Here is a 22,627-nt window from a genome sequence, read left to right as displayed (position 1 = left end):
TCACAGCAGAACATACATCTCACCAAGGAAACCTTTCAGATCTTCCCTCCTCTTTACCCTGGATCTGACTGGGGTGGAGTCAGGGAACCAGCCCTGGCCATTTTGGCTTTTAATGTCCGTATTTTCTTAGGCCCTCACTTTGGTCTGTGGCTTTCATTGTATCTTTGTGCCTCACAGCACAAAGCACATAACACTAAGTATTACACATAACCTGGTACTTTGCAGGGGTGCTTTATCCCCCTTCTCCTGCAGGGATACGTTCCAAGACCCCCAGTGGATGCCTGAAACCACAGATAGTACCGAACTCTATATGTACTATGTGTTTTCCTCTACATACATACCTATGATAAAGTTTAATTTACAAATTAGGCACAGTAAGATTAACAACAGTAAGTGATAATAAAATAGAACAATTATAGGGGCTGGCCCGGTGGCGCGCGGTTAAGTTCGCACGTTCCACTTCTCGGCAGCGTGGGGTTCTCCGGTTGGGATCCCGGGTGCAGACATGGCACCACTTGGCAAAAGCCATGCTGTGGCAGGTGTCCCACATATAAAGTAGAGGAAGATGGGCACGGATGTTAGCTCAGGGCCAGGCTTCCTCAGCAAAAAAGAGGAGAACTGGCAGTAGTTAGCTCAGGGCTAATCTTCCTCAAAAAAAAAAAAAGAACAATTCTAGCAATATACTGTAATAAAATATCGTAGATCTTAACAGCCTCAGTATACGATTTTTTTTTCTTATTAAGTCGAGAACTTTCACCTTTTCATTTAAAGAAAGCACTTTATAGATTCTCTTTGGCGTATCCAAATTGCCAGCATCACTACTCTTGCGCTTTGAGGCCATTATTAAGTAAAATAAGGGTGCCTTGAACACAAGCACTGTGATACCGTGACAGTTGATCTGATAACCGAGATGGCTACTGACTCATGGGCAGGTAGCATATAGAGCATGGATATGCTGGACAAAGAGATGATTGACATCCAAGTGGGATGGAGCAGGAAAGTGAGAGACTTCATCACCCTACTACACACCCACACACACACTATTTAAAACTTATGAATTCAGGCCGGCCTGGTGGCATAGCGTTTGGGTTCGAATGCTCCGCTTTGGTGGCCTGGGGTTCACCCGTTCAGATCCCGGGCACGGACCTATGCACCGCTTATCAAGCCATGCTGAGGCAGGCATCCCACATATAAAGTAGAGGAAGATGGGCACGGATGTTAGCTCAGGGCCAGTCTTCCTCAGCAAAAAGAGAAAGATTGGCAGCAGATGTTAGCTTAGGGCTGATCTTCCTCAAAAAAAAATAAAACTTATGAATTGTTTATTTCTGGAATTTTCCATTTAATATTTTCAGACCAAGGTTGACCTTGGTAACTGAAACCACAAAAAGGGAAACCACAGATAAAGGGGGACTACTGTATATAGTAAAAATACAAAAATATACATGGGAATGATAGACACCAATTTCCGGATAATGATTTCCTCTGAAGATGAAGGAAAAGATGAGGAATGTGAGAGGTGAAAGTTTAGGTCTGTAGTAACGTTTTATTTCTTCTTAGAAAAGAATTTTAAATTAATATGGCAAACTGTTGACATATGGATACAGAGCTACCTTTTTTTTTATTATTTTCTCTCATTTTTTGTACAGACATTTTTTTCTGTATATTTGAAATGCTTTATAATTTAAAATTAAATGGAAAGATGAATCTAGGTTACAGTAATTTTTCTGCTTTAGGTTTCTCTCTCCCTTTATTCTCAAAGACAGAGAAAATAGAAATCATCTGATAGAAACTATCCCAACTGCCCACCCTCTGGTGTACACATGAGCACCCATCCTTTCCTTTTCCTTCTAGGTACAGTGGAGTCGCTGTCCCTTCATCTTCCTCTGTATTCCCTCCCTTCTAACCTTCTCAGGAACCTGTTAATCTGTCAACACCTTTTCCTTTACCCTATCTCTTTCTACTGACTTCTCGTCAATATTTAAATATGTACTGGTTTCTCTTAGTTTTAAAGAACCTATCTCAAGCCCAGCTATTGCCCTACGTCTTTTGTCCTCTTCATAGTCAGACTTCTCTTAAGAGATGTCTGCCTGGTTGTTTTTATTTTCATACCTCTTAGTTTTTAACACACTCCAATCTGGCTTCTCTCCCATGAAGTTGCTCTTGTCAAGGTCAACAGTGACCTCTGTGTCACCAAATCCGATGGATACTTTTCAGTCCCCACCTTTGTTACCTTTCAGCAGCATTTGCCACTGTCAACCACTCTCTGCTTCTTGAAATCCTTTTTCCATGATTCCTATATTACAACATTCTTCTGGTTTTCTTCCAACCTGTCTGCTCCTCCATGCTCTACTTTATCATCTCTTTTGTCACCCAGCCATTAAATAGTGAACGTTCTCAGGGCTCAGTCCTAAAGCCTTTTCGCACTCTGGGTTTTTTCTGTTGGCAGCTACTCCCATGGTTTCTATTACTTTCTCTGTCTCCTCTGAGCCTTCCTTGTGACTCCCAAACGTCTATGTTTTCTCAGCCATAGACCTGTATATCCAACTGCCTCCTAAATATTGCTTGCATGACTCACAGACACTTTAGTCTCAACATGTTCAAAACTGAACTCATTAATTTATCCTTCCTCTAATATTTTTATCCTCCATTGTTCTCAGTTTTGGGGAATGGCACCACGATCTGTCCAGTTGCTCAAGCCAGAAACCTGGAAGTCCTACTTGATTTCTCCTGCACCTTCACCCCCCATGTCCATTTAACCGTGAAATCCTGTTAATTCTGCCTCCTGTCTTTCAGACCCTTCTCTTTTTCTGCCATTTCTCACTTCCAAAATCCTAGTGCAATCACCTCCTTACTGACATTTGTTTCTTAACTCTACAAGACTTAGACATTTTTCAGTATTTGAGATTTAGATGTTTTTAGTCTAATAGTATTTCAGTACTTGATATATTTATTTTTAAAATTTTCTTATTGAAATGATTTACATACAATGAAAGCTCAGATATTAAATTGTACAGTTTGATCAGCTTTGAAAAATGCACTCACTTAATGTAACCCTCACCCCTATGAAGACACAACATTTCCATCTCTCTGGAAATTTCTCCCGTGACCCTTCCTACTCAGTCACCCATCAAAGCAACCACTGATCTGATTTAGTTTTTAAAAATATTTTTAAATGTTATTTTTGTAGAAAGAAAAACACCCCAGAATAAAACACAAAAAGATGTTCTAAGCCTTAAAAATAGTTTACGAGTGGTATTGGTGTGGAGCTATGCTAAAATAAAGAACCTGTGGCATATGGTGATTAACTTTAGCTATCCTGTTTTGTAAGCTATAAAATTTTCACTATTAAGTTCAGTATAGATGAGTATGAAAATATTTGCTGATTTTCTGAGGCCGACCCTGTGGCTGACTGGTTAAGTTCGTGCACTCCTCTTTGGCGGCCCAGGGTTTCGCTGGTTCGGATCCTGGGCGCAGACATGGCACTGCTCGTCAGGCCACGCTGAGGCAGCATCCCACATGCCACAATTAGAAGGACCCACAACTAAAATCTAGAACTATGTACTGGGGGGATTTGGGGAGAAAAAAGAAAAGCAGGAGAAAAAAAAGATTGGCAACAGTTGTTAGCTCAGGTGCCAGTCTTACCAAAAAAAAAAATTCTGATTTTCTAAGCTACCCAATAAGTATGATGGAAATATTTTAGACTGGTCTTTTAAGTTAACTTATTATTTCAACACTCTTCTAATTCTGCTTTTTATATATATGTATATATCCACATACCCTTTTACACTTTGGGAATACTTGGAGCTGAGGAGCTGGGGAAGTGAGTCCAGGAAAAATTTTGAATATATTGATATCTATTGAGAACCTTTTATATATATATGTATATAAGGCAGTACAAATAATAGTTATTTTTATTTAACTTACAAAGAACTCTACATTTTTATTTAGATGAGATGTCCAAAAGAATACTAAAATCTCCCACAAATGTAAAAATTTTTGTCTTAGCATTTATGGGCTATGCTATGCCAACATCCTTTCATATCTCTATTATGCTGTTTTCCCGATTAATGTGTTTAAATTGTGCCTTAAAACTCCTAGTGATTAAAAATGTAAATTAGAAATTTTAAATGATCTTGTCATTCACTTGAGTATTACACATGTAAAGAACCTAGCTGAACTAGAAAGCTAAGCTCTATTTGTTTAGTCCTAGGATAGGTACAGTAGAGGCAGCCAAAGTGTGAGCTTGTTCATTCTGGTCCATCACTGGATGCAGTTCTAACTCAGAGGGGCCATCTTTAAAAATGAGAGGTATTTTAGACCCCTCCATATAGGGAACTCAGCACTTTTTCTTTCACAAAAGGCTGATTTGGGGTCATTAGTTTCTGGATAGAGACCTGTGTGACAGTGAAAATAGCAAGAGTGCTGGCTCTGCCCTTCCCTGGGAGAAAAGAGCACTGCCAGGGCCCAGGTGCTGTGCCTTTTGTCCCTGATCGCCACAGTTTTCCATTGTGTATCTCTATTGGGAATTTTTTTTGAGCTTATATCCCTGACATATGTGTCACTATATTAATATTATATACATTATTACACTTCCATGATTAGGGATTTTTAAGTATTTTTTTTCTTTTTGTCCGTGATTTTGTTTAATTTTCACAACGTCTGTATTTTATAGGTGAAGACAATAAAGCTCAGGGAAGTTCAGTAACTTGCCCAAGGTCACGTAATTTACTAACTGGGTGATGTTTGACAAATCCCAAACCATTTGGGGCCTCGGTTACAAAATGTCAGATTCCAACGCTGTGATCTGAGCAAACCTGTGCTGTTGCTGACGCCTTTCTAAAACATAAATCTCTGGTTTAACCTTTCTTAGCAGATAAGGCCTTATTATGATCCATATATTAATTACGAGGAATTCTAGGAATTAATGAGTGGTGCAAGAGAAACTGAATACTTAAAATAGTGTCAAATTAGCTTGGTCTTTGTTATAATTTTTAAAATCATTAGCATTTTTTTGCTTACAATTATATGCTGCATATTTAAGAGATTGGTAGCAACAGTCACTTCAAACATGATTTACAAGATATCCATTATCTTAAGCACCATGGGTAATTCTATCAGTATATTTTCATAAGAATTTTTGGGTAATTACTTTCAGCATTTTCCCTTACAGCAAAGTGAAGCCTATTATTTCCCTAAGTACTTATGCTGCAGTAAATAACTGCCAGTGTGGTAGGGGCCTCACTCTCCACAATGCCAGCAGAAACATTTTCATTTAGAAACTGTCTCAGTGCATTTTCTTTATGTCAGCTCCCTTTCTTCTAAGTAAAAATTGCTGAGCTTAAAATAGCTGTCATTTGTCTCTGAAGCGTTTTCTATAGGTTTCATTTTGTTTTGTTTTTAGCTTTCTTTGGAATTTAAGAGAGAAACGGGAAGACAGTTTTAGATTAACACCTGTCTGAGAAATTCCAAATTAGAGATGGCCATCTGGTTTGCATGATTTGTAATATTTTCAAAATAGGCTCTTACCATTTCAAATAGATTTTTAGGCTATTCTAAAATAATACTTAATTTTAAAACTGTTGTAACTGTCAACATTTTACTATCAAACTGAAAAGGGGATAGTTAGACGTTGGTGATGTTTGCTCCAAGAAGGAATGCTTCTGTGAGCCCTCTGTTCTCTGGGAGACTGATATGGCAGTGTAAGGCCGTATTTCTCATTCCTTGGACTCACAGAACCTGAAGGCCCAGCTTAGATTCCTCTGTGCTTCTAATTATTCTTTAGAATAATTTACTTAGGTCCAGCCTGAAGTATTCAACCACAGTAGCTTTGAAGATGTCTGAGTTTGGCTGAGGTCATCCTGACCTTGGGGGTACTTTCAAATTTGACTCACTCTCCTGCCTCCTATAATCACGTTGAAATAAATTTTCTAGAAACATTGCTGAAATTCTACATTTTAGAAGCCCTGAGGTTATCATTCACCAGCTCTATTGAGAGCCCCACTGGTCTACGTATACAGGGCCTTTGCCGAATCCAGTGCTGAGGATTCAGAGAGCATGTGAAAAAAAGTCAAGGCCACTATCAAAGAAATGAAACTAAAACTGTGATTGCCTATAGAATTGGATACTGGGGAAGGTAAAATAAGTGCATTTGAAAAACCAGTGAATGTTAATTGTTGTAAGCTTTGTGGAAAGTGGTGTAATGATATGTATTATAAGCCTTTAAAACTTCATAACCTTTGACCTAGAAATTTTACTTACTGAAATCTCTCCTGAAGAAACAATCAAATACTCAGGCAGATATCTGTGTATTTAATATAATAGGCAATAGAGTAGACTGAGAACAGCTTCTGAAGCCAGGTTACCTCAATTCAAATCCTGGTCCTCCTACTAAATACTAGTATAACCTTGCTTTAACCATCTGTAAAATGAAAAATAGTCCTCACCCATAGAGTTCTTCTAAGGACGTAGTGGTAATCCCCTCCAGTATCCATTAGCTACCACACTCATGCTGCATGACAAATTGTCCCAAAACTCAGTGACATAGAATGAGCATTTATATCTTACTCATACATCTATGGGTCAGCTGGAGTTCAAATTTTCTAGGCTGGGCTGGGCTCCAGGCAATGGCTTTGGTTCAGGTGGGCTACAGTGTCCACTTAATCTCCTGGGATCAGTGGACTACCAGGAACCTGTTCTTCTCATGGCACTGTCTGAAGTACAAGAAGGCAAGTCCAGGTGTACACTTTTCTTTGCATCATGTCTACTAACAAACATTGGCCAAAGCAAGTCACCTGGCCAAGCCCAACATGAATGAGGCCGGGAAAGTAGGGCAGGGGGAGGGAATGAATCTTTGCACTCCAAGGGTTGACACTATTTCTGTAAAGAGCCAGGTAGTAAATATTTTTGGCTTTGCTGGCATACAGTCTCTGTTGGAACCGCTCAACCCTGCCGTCATAGCATGAAATCAGCATTGGAAAATATATCAATGAAAGGGGTGGCTGTGGCCCGATAGAACTATTTGGAAATCCAGGCAGCAGACTGCATTTGGCTCATGGGCCATAGTTTTCCGACTCCTGACCAGTTTACCACATCAGATTGTAGAGTTTTTATGAAGCTTAAGTAAATTAATATATAGAAAGTGCTTATAACAGTTCCTGGCACAGAGTAGCACTAACACATATTGGCTCTCATTAATAGTGTTGTTGTTACTACCATTGTTATAGCACAATATTGGAAATAATAAAAATCTCCAATAATAGAGAGGGTTAAATAAATATGGCACACCCATACTGTAAAATGTTATGCATCCATTTAAATACCATATTTTTTAAATATCAAGACTATTTAATGGCCTAGGAACATGTTTATAGTATAATTTTATTTATTTTTATTTTTCTTCAAACATAATGTATTTTGCATATGTACATACATGGTAAACAACTAGGAAAGGAATATACGAAACTGTATCATTTAGCTTTTTTACATAATTCTTTTTTGTTTTACTTTTATAATTGATGTATAACATTGTGTTAGTTTTAGGTGTACAACATAATGATTTGATTTATGTACATATTGTGAAATGGTTACTGCAATAAGTTAACATCCATCACCTCACGTAGTTATAAATTTTTTTTCTTGTGGTAAGGACTTTTAAGATCTACTCTCTTGGCAACTTTCAAACATACAATAGAGTGTTGTTAACTATAGTCACCATGCTCGACATTACAACCCCAGGACTTAGTTATTTTATAACTGGAATTACGTGGTTCTTTATTGTCCATTTTTTCTACGCTGGGTGTATACTGTTTGCTGGGTTAAAGTACTTTGATGGGAAAAGAAAACACTAGAATCTACGTTCACTGAGCACTCTTCTAACTCTGAGGTAATTACCATTTTATATGTCACTTATGTTTTAATTGCTTAACAAATTGAGTTTACCTTCAGAAATGACTGATTAGAATGGACCAAATGGACACTTTTCAACCTGTTGTATTTTTAAATTAAAGAAAAGGTGTTCCAGGGCCCAGCCCTGTGGTCGAGTGGTTAAAGTTTCGTGTGCTCTGCTTTGGCAGCCCCAGTTCACGGGTCAGATCCTGGGGTCAGACCTGCTCCACTCACTAGCCATGCTGTGGTGGTATCCCACATACACACTAGAGGAAGATTGGCACAGATGTTAGCTCAGGGCTAATCTTCTTCAAACAAAAAAAATATGAGGATTGGCACGGATGTTAGCTCAGGGTGAATCTTCCTCAGCAAAAAAAAAGAAAAAGAAAAGAAAAGATGTTCCACTCTAGAGCTCCGGGAAATTTATGGCAGGGTACCAACCAATAGGAATAGAATTCCCACACTGTCTCTCAAGTCATAGGAACAGTAGCTCCTTTCGGACCACATTTCCAGAGCAACCACAATCCTTTCAGTGATACAAAGGCAGAATGTTGTTGCACAGAGGTGAACAAACTCCCCCACCCCTTTACCAGCCACCTCAGTATTGGAACATACACATCTGCATTCCTCATGTATCAGAGAGAGATTAGATTTCAGTAATTGCCTCTGTGTCTAGAAGTCACACAAGTAAATGCCAGGAAAGGAAGCCTCAGAACCCAACAGGCTTCTTCATCAATCTCACAGAATATTAACTAAAATTAATTTCTTTTTAAAAAGCCCTTTATGATAATCAAGTTACATCTATATTATAATCAGTTAGCCTCTGGATACTCCAAGATTCTAAATGGTGTTGCAAATTATGTTATATTAATTAGATTGTACAACCTTAGAAGAAACTATTCCAAATAGATTTTGTGCTAAAATGTGCTTTAGAATATGAAGTTTAAAGGGATGATGCTTTTTAATCTTTAAGTTTACATAAAATGTAGCTGAACTTTTACTTTTAGTAAGTGAATAGTGAATTTAAGTGTCCACTAGGATTCCCATGTAAGATATGCATGTGGCTCTTGTATGTTATAGTAAGTTCTAGACCCAATGTGGTGCCTCAGGCTTCCTAAGAGGGGGAAATGGACAACCAGTTTTTGCCCATTCTGGTGCCAGAATCTTAACTGAAATAATAAGGTAATTTGAATTCTATTCAGAAACTATCTATAACCATATCTCAAGTAGTTCTTTAACTTGGGATTTTGTATATATAAGGTAAAGACTTGTTGATAATTACGGAGCTCATGATCTGGAATGAGAACTATATTCAGTTGACTTAAACATAAATATATACAACTACACATCCTATTAATGTATTTTAATTGTAGTTCCCATTTCTTCCCCACTAAGGAAGAAGGAAGAATCCTTAATCAAAACGGCCAAGAAAGTTGTCTCTGTTCTGGCTGGGACCTTCACATTGCCTTTCTCATCACCCCTAGACCCTACTTTGCTGATTGTATCCTAGACTGGTAGTAGTCTCCAAAGATGATCCCTCATTGGACATGCCTCTTGGTATTCATACCCTCATGGAGTTCCCGCTACATTCAATCTGATCTGGCCCTGTGTGAGCAAAAGAGTGGGGCAGAAATGATGCAGCTTGCACATTGGTCTCTGGGTACACGTGCTCTGGGGTAAGAAGCCTGACTCCCCTGAGCATTATTCTCTGCAGAATCCAGCTAACCACCTGAAGCTGTTCCAGCTGTCCCAGCTGAGGGGTAGGACATGTGGATGAAGAAGCCACACCTGCATGTCCAACCCAGTCAGTCCTTCATCACATGTTCAGCCGTAATCACAAATGCATGCAGAACTTGAGAGAACTGACCTGCTGAGGCCAGTCAACCCTCAGAACCATGAGAGACATAAATTATTGTTGAAAGCCGCTAAGTTTTGGGATAGTTTGTTATACAGCAGGAAATTGGAACACCCAGCTTTCTTAACCCCTACCTTTCTGCACTGGGATGTTGAAGCATGCCATGACTGAGTTTGTTTGGTGTTGCAAATGCTAATACTCCTTTTATGCGGAGTGCTAATGGAGGCTCTCCCTCCCTCCCATATGTTCTGTAAAGTGCTGGCTGTCTACTTGTTCATTAAAAGCCTTCTCTGTGCCTTGTTTTTTTAATCCTGGGGTGGCTTTGATATGTTTTTTTGGCCTTGCAGCTCTCTTAAGCATGTGCCTGGCCTGTGTTCTCTAAAGCAGTAGCAAAGCAAAAGATTACTGTCATCAACTTTGGGCAAGGAAAAAATCGTTTCCTCATTGACTGAGAACTAAAGTTGCCCCCACCCTCAGGCGGTCCTGTGCCACTTCCCCTGTATGCCTTTAGAGTTCTTCCTGGCACACCTGACTTAAGGCCAAAACTGTTTAATCATTCTAAGCCTCATATCACATCAGTTTATGGTTGACCTCTATATTCTCACTGTCTCTCCCAAACCTCCTGAGTCCATGATTTCTAGGAACATTAGATGAAATATATGAGGCACACTCTTGCATGGAGCCAGGCACCGAGTGCAGCTCCAAATTATGTATTCTTTTTTTTTTTGACAGGGCTTGAAGAGAAATGTATGCCTTTTAAAATTTATATGTAGGTTGTGTATAAAACAAAGTAAATCTCTTACTTAAAAAAAAAATCAGAGTGGAATACTCTACAGCAAAGAAAATGAAAAAACTATGGCTATGTGGTTAGCATGAATGAATCTCACAGTATAATGTTGAGAGAAAGATGCAAGTCATAATAGAATGTATGGTGTGTGCTTCTATTTCTGTAAAGTTCAAAAGCAGTGAACATCACACTCTGCATTTTAGGCATACTTGATCAGTGGTTAAACTACATAGGAAAGCACATGAATGGTTATTGTAGAAGTCAGGAACATGTTAATTAACCCTTTATTGGAGAGGAACACATGGGAGTCAGTGAAGGCACTAGAAAAATTCTGGTTTTTCACCCCAAGTGGTAGTTACATGTGTATTTACTTTCTAATTTTAATTTAAGTTATATGTTTTAAACAATTCTATATGAATGATTTATTTCACAGTAAAAAAAAGTTTTTAAAAAGCAGTTAGGAGACTTGTAGATCTTAGAGAGATGTTTTTAAATAGATATGCTAAACACCTATATACAAATATGTAGTTTTTTCTGATTAAAAAAGTGATACATATTATTATAGAAAATCTGCGTTAACAGAGAAGAAAAATAAAAATCATCCATAATTCCATGACTCTTGACATTTTGAGATAACCACTCTTGACATTTTGGGTTATTTCCTTGCAGTTTCTACATTCTGTTGATGATTTTTTTCTCTCTTTTTTTTAAAGCAAAATTGGAAACATACCATACATGTTTCAAAAGCTGATTTTTTTCACTTACTACATCTTGAGCATTTTCCCATACTTTGACACTTCTTTGAAATAGTAATTTACTGTTGAAACTAGCCACAGGCTGAAGGATCACCCCATACAATTAATTCCCCAAGTGTTCTTGCATTTTTGACATTGTCAGCCCCTAAGCATAAGAAATATGAAGTAGCATTCAGAGATAACGTGAAAATTACCTACTCCTTATTGGAATTTTATTTCTAGAGTTCTCATAAAATCAAAACAGAGAATATGTTCATGCAAATAAAACCTTTAGAACTTAGATCAGAGAACAACTAGGATTCTTCCTGTAAGTGTGAAAATTCACCTCTTAGAAAGAGGAAGAATGCTAAAACTCTGACCAGTAGACTAATAATGCCCTCTGACAAAGAATTCTTCTCTAAAGTTTTGTCATAAAAAAGAATTTTCATGCTCACTATGAGCTGGGGAGCATGGACGTTTTTAGAACCTTTCTTTTCACTATTTTTAACTTGTAAAAACTGAGTTTTCCTTGTTTAGAATGACATAAAAGTTCTTTTTTTATGTTCTTTGAGTATCATTGCTGTCTTTTGATGTTTGTGAAAATTAGCACTAGGATAGTTTAAACTTGCTACATTTAGGTATTCTTATTCTTAATAGTTTTCCAACTAGCAGAGAGACACCATTTAATAAAGGGACGAGATCCTTTCCAAATAAACTGTATCTGCATGTGCTGTGGTGCACAGTAAATGTTCATCCCATTAAATGGTTTCTTCATATTTCTGTTTTTTACAGCTAGCATATTTTTCAAAAGTATTGTTACTATAAATATCTAGAATTTATTTAAAGAAAAGGGTAAAAGTTATATTTGGGGATATGTGTCAATAGTTTTTTTTTCTTGGTTTCACATTTAGTTTCTTCCTTTTTTTCACTTTTTTTTATTGAGGTAACATTGGTTTATGACATTAAATAAATTTCGGGTGTACATCATTATATTTCAATTTCTGTGTAGATTACATCATGTTCACCACCCAAAGACTAATTACCACCCATCACCACACATGTGCCCAACCCCACTTTTCACCCTGCTCCCTCCCCGCTTCGCCCCTGGTAACCACCATTCTAATCTCTGTATCTATGTGTTTGTTTGTTGTTGTGTATGAGTAATTTTAACTCTAGTTTTTTCAGCCAGATTACTCCTAAATATGCAGTAAAAGTTAGCCAGCTATAATGTCAATATAACAGGAAAAAAAATTTTTGAAGATTATTTTGGAGTAACTGGTAGTTTAAAAACTTGAATAAAAAGACACGTCTCTCAGCTTTTTCTATGAAATGATGAATGATGAAATGATTATATTTGAGTTTTTGCACGTGATAATCTTATCAATTTGTTACATTTTCCGAGTGTTCAAGTCCACTAAATATGTTAAGTAAAATATTTGTGGGTAAAAGTAAAAATGTGATAGATATTTTTCTTCCCTGCTTCTCAAAATTAAGAACATCTGTGTAGGGAGAATTTAGAGGTAAAGCAAATGGGACTTTGTGCTTTATATGTTTATAAAAGATGTTGAATATCAAAAATAGAATAAATAGAAAAGTCATAGAAGTAGTCTTAAATGACTAAATTTTGATGAGTTGCCTCTATTTTTAAAGCAATGTAAAGTTATTTAAATAAGATCAAAGGTTTTCAGATTTGTTTTGAAATAAAAGTTATCACGGTGAGATCAAACAATATAAAAAAAAGAAAAATTATCACTATTCTATTTTTTTAACCTTTTTTTTTTTATGGTGAGGAAGATTGTCCCTAAGCTAACATCTGTGCCAGTCTTCCTCTATTTGTACGTGGGATGCCACCACAGCATGGCTTGGTGGGCAGTGTGTAGGTCTGCACCCAGGATCTGGGCCCGAGAAACCCAGGCCACTGAAGCGGAGCATGCAAACTTAACCACTACACCCCTGGGCCAGTCCCAAGAATCACCATTCTTCACAGAGGAATTGGTACAGAAAGTTTGTCTCGTCATTTATGTTTTCCATCTGCAGTGATTTTTCTTTATAATAAGATGTTGCTGATAATTTACTCTAGTCATAAAGAATTGCTTCTAACTGCTATATCCAGACAGATGTTATATTTCTCTAATTAGTAGTAGTTTATGTCTTAAAGACTAGTTTAAAATAAAATGATAATGTCATATAAATTTGATTTTTTTCAGCACCATAATTTTTGTTTTTATTTTATTATGTAATCGTAATACAAGGTTTCTTAACCTTAGCATCATTGACATTTGAGGCCAGATAATTCTTTGCTGTCGGCAGTGGGGCAGCTCTTCTGTGCATTGTAGGATGTTTAGCAGCATCTCTGGCCTCTACCCACAAGATTCCAGTAGCACTCCCTAGTCTGCGTGCAACAATGTCTCCAGACATTGCCAGGAGTGCCCTAGGGGGTAAAATTGACTCCAGTTGAGAATCATTGCCATAGGATATTTACTAAAATTCTTGTCATGCTTTTCAGAAGCATAATTCAGAATAAAGCAGTGTACCATTAGTAGCTAGGCACAAAATCAGCAGAATAGAAAAGCTGCTGGGCAGTATTTTTGATAGTTCAATATAAATAAAAAGTCAGAAACAGTAACTACATTTCTTAATCAAAGACTAGATTGTCTAGGTAATTGATACAGAACAGACCACTGGAAACATTTTAGTGAGTGCCACACAGGGAAATAAAATTAGTTAACAGATACAGATGTCACAATGGCTGTTTTTCTTCAGTCGTTATTTTAAAATGCGAAGCAGCAGGATCTCCAGATATTAAAGGACACATGGAGGTCCTTGTACTATTTTGTGTTCCCCCCAGATCACAGTAATTTTCCGTGGCTTGCTGGAATAAAGATGTGTTTTCCTCCTTTTGTCATTATGTCCACAACAGGTGATGCCCAGTGCCCTGCTGGGAACGTCATTAATCTAACTTCCTCTCCGAAATTTTTGGCATTCCCTATCATGACGAAACTCAGCAGGCAAGCCTGTTCACAGGGTGTTTTTCAGTTTAAACATATGTCAGAGAAAATCGAGAAGTGTAGCTATTTGAGACATATAGAAAAGCAAAGTGATTTCAAGTTATATTAAATTGGATATGCAAGAGGGAGAAATATATAAAAGTCTTAGTTACCAACATCTATTAAGCTTAGTGTGCATTTGAAAGCAATTTATGGTAGCTTTATTGAACCTTTGTACAACCCCCTGAATAGAAATTATTGATGGAGAGTCCAAAGGGCGGTTGACCTTACTAGCCTTACTGTAGTAGGTGTCAAGAAGAAGGTAAGACAGGACCAAATCTGAACACAGGCAGAGAACCCTCTTCACCAGGTCTCCATTGTTTTCCTTTTCTCCGTGACTTATACCTCTTCGGAGCAAGGCAGGAAAAGGGAAAAAGAAAAGGCTGTAAGGTCTTCCCTGATTCTTCTGATCCGTAGTCAGATGCGTTATCCATTGCACCACTGGCCCACCACTCCTCCCTATTTTTTTTTTTTTTTTAAAGATTGGCCCTGAGCTAACATCCATTGCCAATCTTCTTCTTTTTTTTTCCCCTTTTTCTCCCCAAAGCCCCCCAGTACATAGTTGTACATTCTATTTGTAGGTCCTGTTGGTTCTGCCATGTGGGATGCCGCCTCAGCATGGCTTGATGAAAAGTGCTATGTCCTCTGCGCCCAGGATCTGAACTGGCGAAACCCAGGGCCACCGAAACAGAGCGCTTGAACTTAACCACTCGGCCTGGGGCCGGCCCCCTCCTCCCTGATTCTTTTACTAAATGAATTGAGATTAGTCTTATTTTAAAACCTTGTCTTGGGCCAGCCCTGTGGCGCAGGGGTTAAGTTCACATGTTCCACTTCAGCAGCCTGGGGTTCGCTGGTTCAGATCCTGGGTGCGGACCTACTCATGGCTTATCAAGCCATGCTATGGCAGTCATCCCACATATAAAGTAGAGGAAGATGGGCACAGATGTTAGCTCAGGGCCAATCTTCCTCAGAAAAAATGAGGAGGATTGGCACATATTAGCTCAGGGCTAGTCTTCCTCAAAAAGAAAACAAAAACAAAAAACAACCCTGTCTCAAAAAAGTCACATAAAATGTTAGCTTAATATATAATATTGGACTCCTAAAAGTAAAATCTTGCCATGGTATGGTCCTTCAAGTGACCCTTTTAACTTTTTTAAGGGTATTGTATGGTAGATTTATAATTTGTTTGTCCCTGTAACTGGAGATGTGCTGAAAGTGCCTACGGCAGTACCTGGCACACAGTAGACCATAGTTGCTGAATGATTGCGTGGGAAGGGGGTGTCGTGGTGTGGCAGTATGTCTTATCATATAATATAAAAAATTTTAAATTAGTAGAGAAAAACATATGCAAAAGAAGGCATGTACCCATCACCCAGCTAGAACAGTTATCAACTCATGGCCAATCTCGTTTCAACTGTACCCCACCTACTTTCCTCTTCCCGTATTATTTTGAAGCAAATTCCAGATATCATATTTCATTCATAAATATTCCAATGTCTATCTCTAAAATATTAGGGTTTTTTTCTTTAAACATTGCCACAGACCATTATCACCCCTAAAAAGTTGAAGTAATTCCTTAATATCAGGTATCCTGTCAGTCTTCAAGTTGTCTTCAATTGTCTCATAAATTTTATTTTTACAGCTTTTCATTTGAGTTAGGACTCAGAAAAGATCCACGTATTGTGATTATTTGATATATTTCTTAAGTATTTTTTTAATCTTCAGCATTCCCCCATCTTCTCTTTATCTTCTCCCTTGTAATGTATTTGTTGAAGAAAATGGGTTGTTTGCATTGCGGTGTTTCCCACAGCCTGGAGTTTGCTGACTGTGTCTTAACAGTGTCACTTACTTAAGTGTCTCTTATGTTCCTCTGTCTCCTGTATTTCCGGTAGTTAGAGCTAAAGGCTTGATCAGATTCAGATTCAGTTTTCTTTTTGGCAAGTCCAAAAAGAAGGTGGTGGCCAAATCATAATGACAGCATTGTTGGCTTTTTGCTCAGTGCCTTGCAAATTGATTTAGCTAACAGTTGTTGAGTATTTTCTATATGCCTCAAAATGTGCTTGTGTTTTATTGGCATTGTGTCATTTAATCGTATTTAATTCTCATAATACTAGTACATATAAAGTTCTGTCTGTTGATCAGGTCTTTTATTAGGGTATAATCTTAAATGTCTTTCACATGAACCCCTTGGTATATACCCCATTGTCGTTGGTGTGATTTAATTTGGAATTCTGTCTGAATTTTCTTTTTACTGGATTCATTTGAAGCTATGCAAAAATGACTTGCATTAAAGGCATTTTTTATATTTTAATAATAAAACTCAAAGACCTGTTATTTAACTGTGAATTCGTTGTTCTCAAGCTTTTTGGTATGAGATTCACCATCTGTTAACCTCACAAAGACGGATAATCTGAACCGCAAACAGGGCCAGCAGGATGCATCATTTCCTGAGTCTCTTTTTTCTTTGCACGCATTGTCTTCTGCAGGTGCATTTATGTCTCTTTCATCTCCTTCTGCTTTCTTTGCATGCTCACAGTGTCCTACTGTTGCTCAGTGTGAGAAACTGGCTCGTGATTGTAAAAGCAAAACTAGCTTTTCGTTGTTTGTTTATGTATCTGTAATTTATTCTGCTTAGTTATCTCCATAGTCCTAAATTCTGCCATTGTTAAAATCAGACCTTTGGAGCTCCAGACTCAACAAATAAATATCAAATTACCTTGACCAAGTGACACTTTTGGAGATTAAACTGTTTGCTATGTGGTTGATGGAGAAAAGGCACCACCCAGCCCAAGTTGCAATTCGATACCAAAGCACTGGGAGTGAACAATGCAAAGAGGATCCTATTGTGCAGCTTTACAAGCTGATATGCAAGGAGTCATTTATTCTTTATGAATCTTAACCCTTCTTCTCCAGTCATTTCTCCTTTAAGAGTTGTAACATTCTCTTCAAGTTTCCAGAATACCTATTAGGTGAAGCATTTTGTTGGTTGAATGGAAGGAACATATAGCTTTGGTGAATGCAATAGGGAAGTAAGAATGAATGTGAAGTTTAATTTCTTGTTCTGGTTATATGTCACTGTGAGGCATTAGACAAATGCCAAATTCTCTGTTCTTACTTCTTTAGAACAAAATTATTTTTATCATGATTACCCATAAAGAACTTGAAATTCTTATTTAAAACAGTCTTCTGTGAGGTCATAGTGAACAGGAGTTGTGTCTCTCTCTACCTGATCTTACAGGGTGCCCAGGGCAGCATGGTGCACGCGCTTGTGCTTAATAAGTAGCTTTCGATGCTGGTGGTATTTGAAAGATTATACATTGTAAAGAGTATTTTGTTCCCTTTTTCCTTGGCAGGACCAAACAGCTTCCTTTTCTAAGACTAGTGCTGTTTGGATTCAGTGAAAGTACACTTTGTTCTAGGAGAATTGCCATCTGAAAGCCGGGAATATATATTGAGTTCTTCCAAGAAGGAGGTGTTGGGGGGATCACGTTCTAGGACAGTGCATGCTGACTTGGTCTGAATGAGTGACTGGTATGTGCTCTTTTACTCACAGGCCCGCTTCTCATACGTGCGAATGAAATATCTTTTCTTTTCCTGGTTGGCGGTTTTTGTTGGAAGCTGGATTATATATGTGCAATACTCTACCTATACAGAACTATGCAGAGGAAAGGACTGTAAGAAAATAATAGTAAGTATTTTTTTATTCCCTAGTATATGGAAAAACCTATATTAATGTGTTATATTAATAATATATTATATTTATTACTTATATCCTTACTCATAATTATTTTCAAAAACTAAAAGTTAATTTGACCTTAGAGTTATGTTGAACTTCTTAGCATTTTGATGTGACCAAGTTAGTAGGCGTGTTCCCCACTTTGAAAAATCCAATATTCAGAAATCTAAATATGTAGTACAGACCAGCATGAGAGCATCCTCATTACAAAGAGGGATTTTTGTTTTGCAAATGTACTTGAAGTTTAGTTTACTCTAATCAGATGGTTTTTTAAATGTTTAGAGTATGAAAGTGTTATTTAAAGGCAACCTTTCTAGGGGCCGGCCCCATGGCCGAGTGGTTAAGTTCGCATGCTCCACTACAGAGGCCCAGGGTTTCACTGGTTCGGATCCTGGGCGCGGACAAGGCACCACCCATCAGGCCACATTGAGGCAGCATCCCACGTACCACAACTAGAAGAACCCACAACTAAAATATACAACTATGTACTGGGGGGATTTGGGGATAAAAAGTAGAAAGAAAAAAAAGAAGATTGGCAACAGTTGTTAGCTCAGGAGCCAATCTTTAAAAAAAAAAAGGCAACCTTTCTAGAACACATCTTTTGAATAAATGGAGTCATTCCCCAATACCAAAAATTTATCTGAAAAGCATATAAGTATATTTATTATTTATTTTCTATTCAAATGTTTGGATATCAATCTAAGATTTCTAGTCGTAATTATTGGTTCCATAGCACTTATATTTTAAATGTTTGAGGATAAGTACATTTAACTCCTTGTTTTCTGCTAATGTCTTCTGGTATAAATAATATTAAAACATTAATCTGAGAATTATAGTTTTGATAATAATGATTCTTGGATCCCAATTATTATAACTTATTAAAGATTCTATAATTATTGAGGGGTTACTCTTTACCCAGGCCAGTGGTGCTAGGTGTGTGCATAAAGCAGAGAACAAGATGTCCTGACCTTACAAACTTATTGTCTAGCAGGAAGAAAATGAATAATTTCAATAAGGTAAGATAAGTATTACAATAGCAAGTGTTATGGGAACATAAGACAGGGAGACCTGAGGCTTTCCAAAGTTCTAAGAAAATAAAAATCAACTTAACTCTAGATACTCTATCATTTAGGATATAAAAGCATTATTCCCCAGGAGTATTGCAGCCTGTTAACTAGGCAAGGGAGAAATTACTACTGTAAGAAGCAAGGGAATGAATTAATAGAGAAGAGTCCCAAATCACCGTTCAGAGATGTCAATCTTATGTCCATTCCAATTGGCAATTCCAGATCTTTGAGGAATTTTAAGAGAGGAGGAACCTCTGGGGCCAGGCAATGTACTGGCAATTTACATGGTCATTAATACTTAAAAGAATACTATGAAAGCCCTCACAAGCCCATTTTACAAATAAAGAAATATGACTAAGAGAGAGAGAAGAATTTGCCCATGAGGATGGAACCAGAATTTGATCCTAATTCTATCTTTATATAAAGCTCATACTCTTTCTGCTACCCTATGTCAGAAAAGTCTGACAAAGGAAGTTATAGCTTAATAAAACTAACAAGAAACCCCACAAAATTCACCTGCTCACCTTCAATGAGGAAGAAAGAAGCAGGAGTTATGTAATCAACTATAATAACATATAAATAACCCAAACTATTTTAAATGTTTATTTCCCTTCTTCTAGGCCACTTTTCTCAAATTAGGTGCCTTGGGGCATGTTAAAAGGTATTCCATGGTTAAAAGACTTCCATGGTCAATATATTTGAAGACAGAAGGTTAAACAAAGATAAGTAGCTGACTTTACTGAGGACTTCTCAAGATCTTTAATCTACTAATACGCAGTGTCCATCGACAGAGAAAGCAAATATATTTGATGAGGAAAAAATCCATCCCCACAACAACCCTCCTAGGAAGACTTCTTAACATCATCTGGTGATGTTAGAAATATTGTTCTAAGAGATTAAGCCAAAATGAAATAGATATGCTTTTATCTCGCATTAATACAATAACCTTCAAAATGCAAGGCATATGTTGTACATATTCTGAGTGAAGTGTAGTTGAAGTGCCTCATTATTTTTCCTTTAACGTAATTTTACTATAATTGATAAGAAATGGAAGCAGAACATAATTCTAGCTTAATAATAATAATTTAATGGTTATCTTACTAAAACTTGAAAATAATGAGAAAGCTTTCTGAGCCTAAAAGATAGCTTTTTCTTTTTTTGTGTGTGTGAGGAAGATTGGCCCTGTGCTAAAATCTGTTGCCAGTCTTCCTCCTTTCTTCTTTTTTCTCCCCAAAGCCCCAGTAAATAGTTGTATGTCCTAGTTGTACGTCCTTCTGGTACTTCTATGTGGGATGCTGCCACAGCATGGCTTGGTGAGCAGTGTGTATGTCTGCGCCCAGGATCCAAACCCACAAACGCCAGATCACCTAAGCAGAGCACACCAACTTAAGCACTGTACCACTGTACCACTGTACCACTTAGCCCCTTTCTTAAGGCTGGCTTTGAGAAATTGTTATTTCTCTACACTTGGGAATTATGTTCTTAAAAGTTACCAAGACTGGTAGTACTAAAATAGTACTAATATTGCATAGGAATTGTGTGATTAAAACTAAAAAGCAAGCAGAAAAAATATTTTTAAAATATATGTTAAAGCTTCGAAGAGCTAATAAGATAGGAATTACTTGATCAAGATCTGGGAAAGGATAAGAGTCGAGAGAGGTGAGCCTAGGTTTTTGTGGCTGTGTTTGCCTGGAGGTGTGTGACCTGAAATACACAGTCTTAGGGGGCTGGGGAGATAAAAATCTAGTCCATTTCCTACCAAGGGGGGGATACTGGTACACCATGCTTTGGGCCAAGACCCTGAAGAGCTGAACTCCAAAAGTAAAGGGGAGCAAAAGGAACCTCAGAAAGGTGAGCTGACTTTTGTAACCTCTTTTTGCCCTGCGGAATCTGCTGATATTGGGCATGAGCAGGGGTCTGAGAACTAAGACTTTATTCTGGTAGAGAGCTGCTGCTGGGGACAAGAAACCAGCAAGCTTTTACAGAAAACTAAGGGAGCCTCAAGCATAGGGCCAGTTATCCTGTTGGGATATTTGCCAAATCCTGGGGCTTTACAGAATGGGAAACTAAAAATCTTGCTGGAAAGGCTTTGAAAAGCAGGGCAGACGTTTTGGCAGTCTCACAAGATACAGACTAGAGTTATGAACCTGCCAGAGGGAGAAACCCCAATGGATTCCCAGGCTCTCAATTAAAAATCCTAGAGGGCTATGCTGTTAGAATAGAGATGAGCCAAAAATAGCTTGAGCTTCACCAGAGGTGCAACCCAGCCTCCACTCAGCACAGCTTGATTGGGTTAAGATGATCAGCTACCATTATATCTGCTTACTAGAGGGAAAGGAAACCCTCTCTGGAGGCATTATGGAAAAAATTACAGGGCATGCCAAAAGACAGGATGATATGACCAAAAACTGAAAGATAAAAATGGACAGCAGAAGCAGATATACAGATGATCCAGATATTGGAGTCATCCAAAAAGGATTTTAAAGTAACTATATTCATGTTCAAGTAAATAGGAAAAAAAGGTAGAGAAAATAAATAAACAATGGATAATTTCAACAGAGAACTGAAATGTATTTAAGAAAGTCAAGAAGACAATATGGCAGTTCCTCAAAAAGCTGAATATAAAATTACCATGTGATTCAGCAATTCCACTTCTAATTATATACCTGAAAGAATTGAAAGCAGGAACTCAACCAGATATTTGCACTCTAATGTTCATAGCAGCATTATTCACAATAGCCAAAAGGTGGAGACAACTGTTATGTCCATTAACAGATGAATGCAAAACAAAATGTGGTATATACATACAATGGAATATTATTATTGTGGTGACTATTTTACAGTGTATACAAATATCGAATCATTATATTGTATACCCAAAGCTTAATACTGTATGTCAATTATATGTCAATTTTTTAAAAAGAGAGATTTATTGCAAGGAATTGGCTTACCAGTTATGGGGGCTGGCTGGACAAGTCCAAAATCCACGGAATAGGCTGTTAGGAAGGACAGGCTGGAACCCTTGGGCATGGGCTGATGCTGCTTTCCACAGACGGAATTTCTTCTTCAACAGGAAAGCCTCAGCAATTCTCTTAATGCCCTTCAACTAATTGAACCACACCCACCAAGATTATCTAGAAGAATCTCTGATAAAGTTAATTGATTAAGGACTTTAATCACATCTACAAAATACCTTCACAGCAAAACCTAGATTGTTGTTTGCTTCATTACCGGCGTCTGTAACCTCGCCAAGTTGACACATCCAAAGATCCGCACATCAGGTTAAAATGATTCAGTTTGTGCTACAAATAGTTGTACTACAAAAACTGAAAGAAAGAAGGCTTCAATGAATGGAAAGATCCCCGTGGGGAGAATAGTAGAGAAAGGCCTCATGGAGGAGACAACTTCTACAGGGCCTTATGGAATAGGAAGAATGTGGGGAGAAAGGCTTCCCTTAGCACTTTTATCCTGAAGAGCAAGATGCAGATTAATGTTAGATGTGAGAATTCCCAAAACC

At 37.7% G+C, this 22,627-nt stretch overlaps 1 protein-coding gene across 4 annotated transcripts in view; it reads left to right on the top strand.

The window, feature by feature from the left end:
• The window catches only part of DIPK1A (divergent protein kinase domain 1A), a 102,545-nt gene that overhangs the window by 59,299 nt on the left and 20,619 nt on the right, over nt 1-22,627 (top strand). For 3 of the 4 annotated variants that reach the window (XM_014865247.3, XM_044748903.2, XM_044748902.1), the window contains one exon: nt 17,861-17,995. The exons of the other annotated variant lie outside the window; for it this stretch is intronic. In XM_014865247.3, the coding sequence (XP_014720733.1) occupies nt 17,882-17,995 (114 nt within the window). In that variant the 5' untranslated portion in view covers nt 17,861-17,881. The remainder of the gene's footprint in view (nt 1-17,860; nt 17,996-22,627) is intronic. 4 annotated transcript variants of the gene reach the window in all.

Source organism: Equus asinus, chromosome 16, assembly GCF_041296235.1.
Source record: "Equus asinus isolate D_3611 breed Donkey chromosome 16, EquAss-T2T_v2, whole genome shotgun sequence".
Classification (NCBI taxonomy): Eukaryota; Metazoa; Chordata; class Mammalia; order Perissodactyla; family Equidae; genus Equus; species Equus asinus.
The sequence above is the reverse complement of the archived record's forward strand: the minus strand, read 5'-3'. Positions and strand labels throughout refer to the sequence as shown.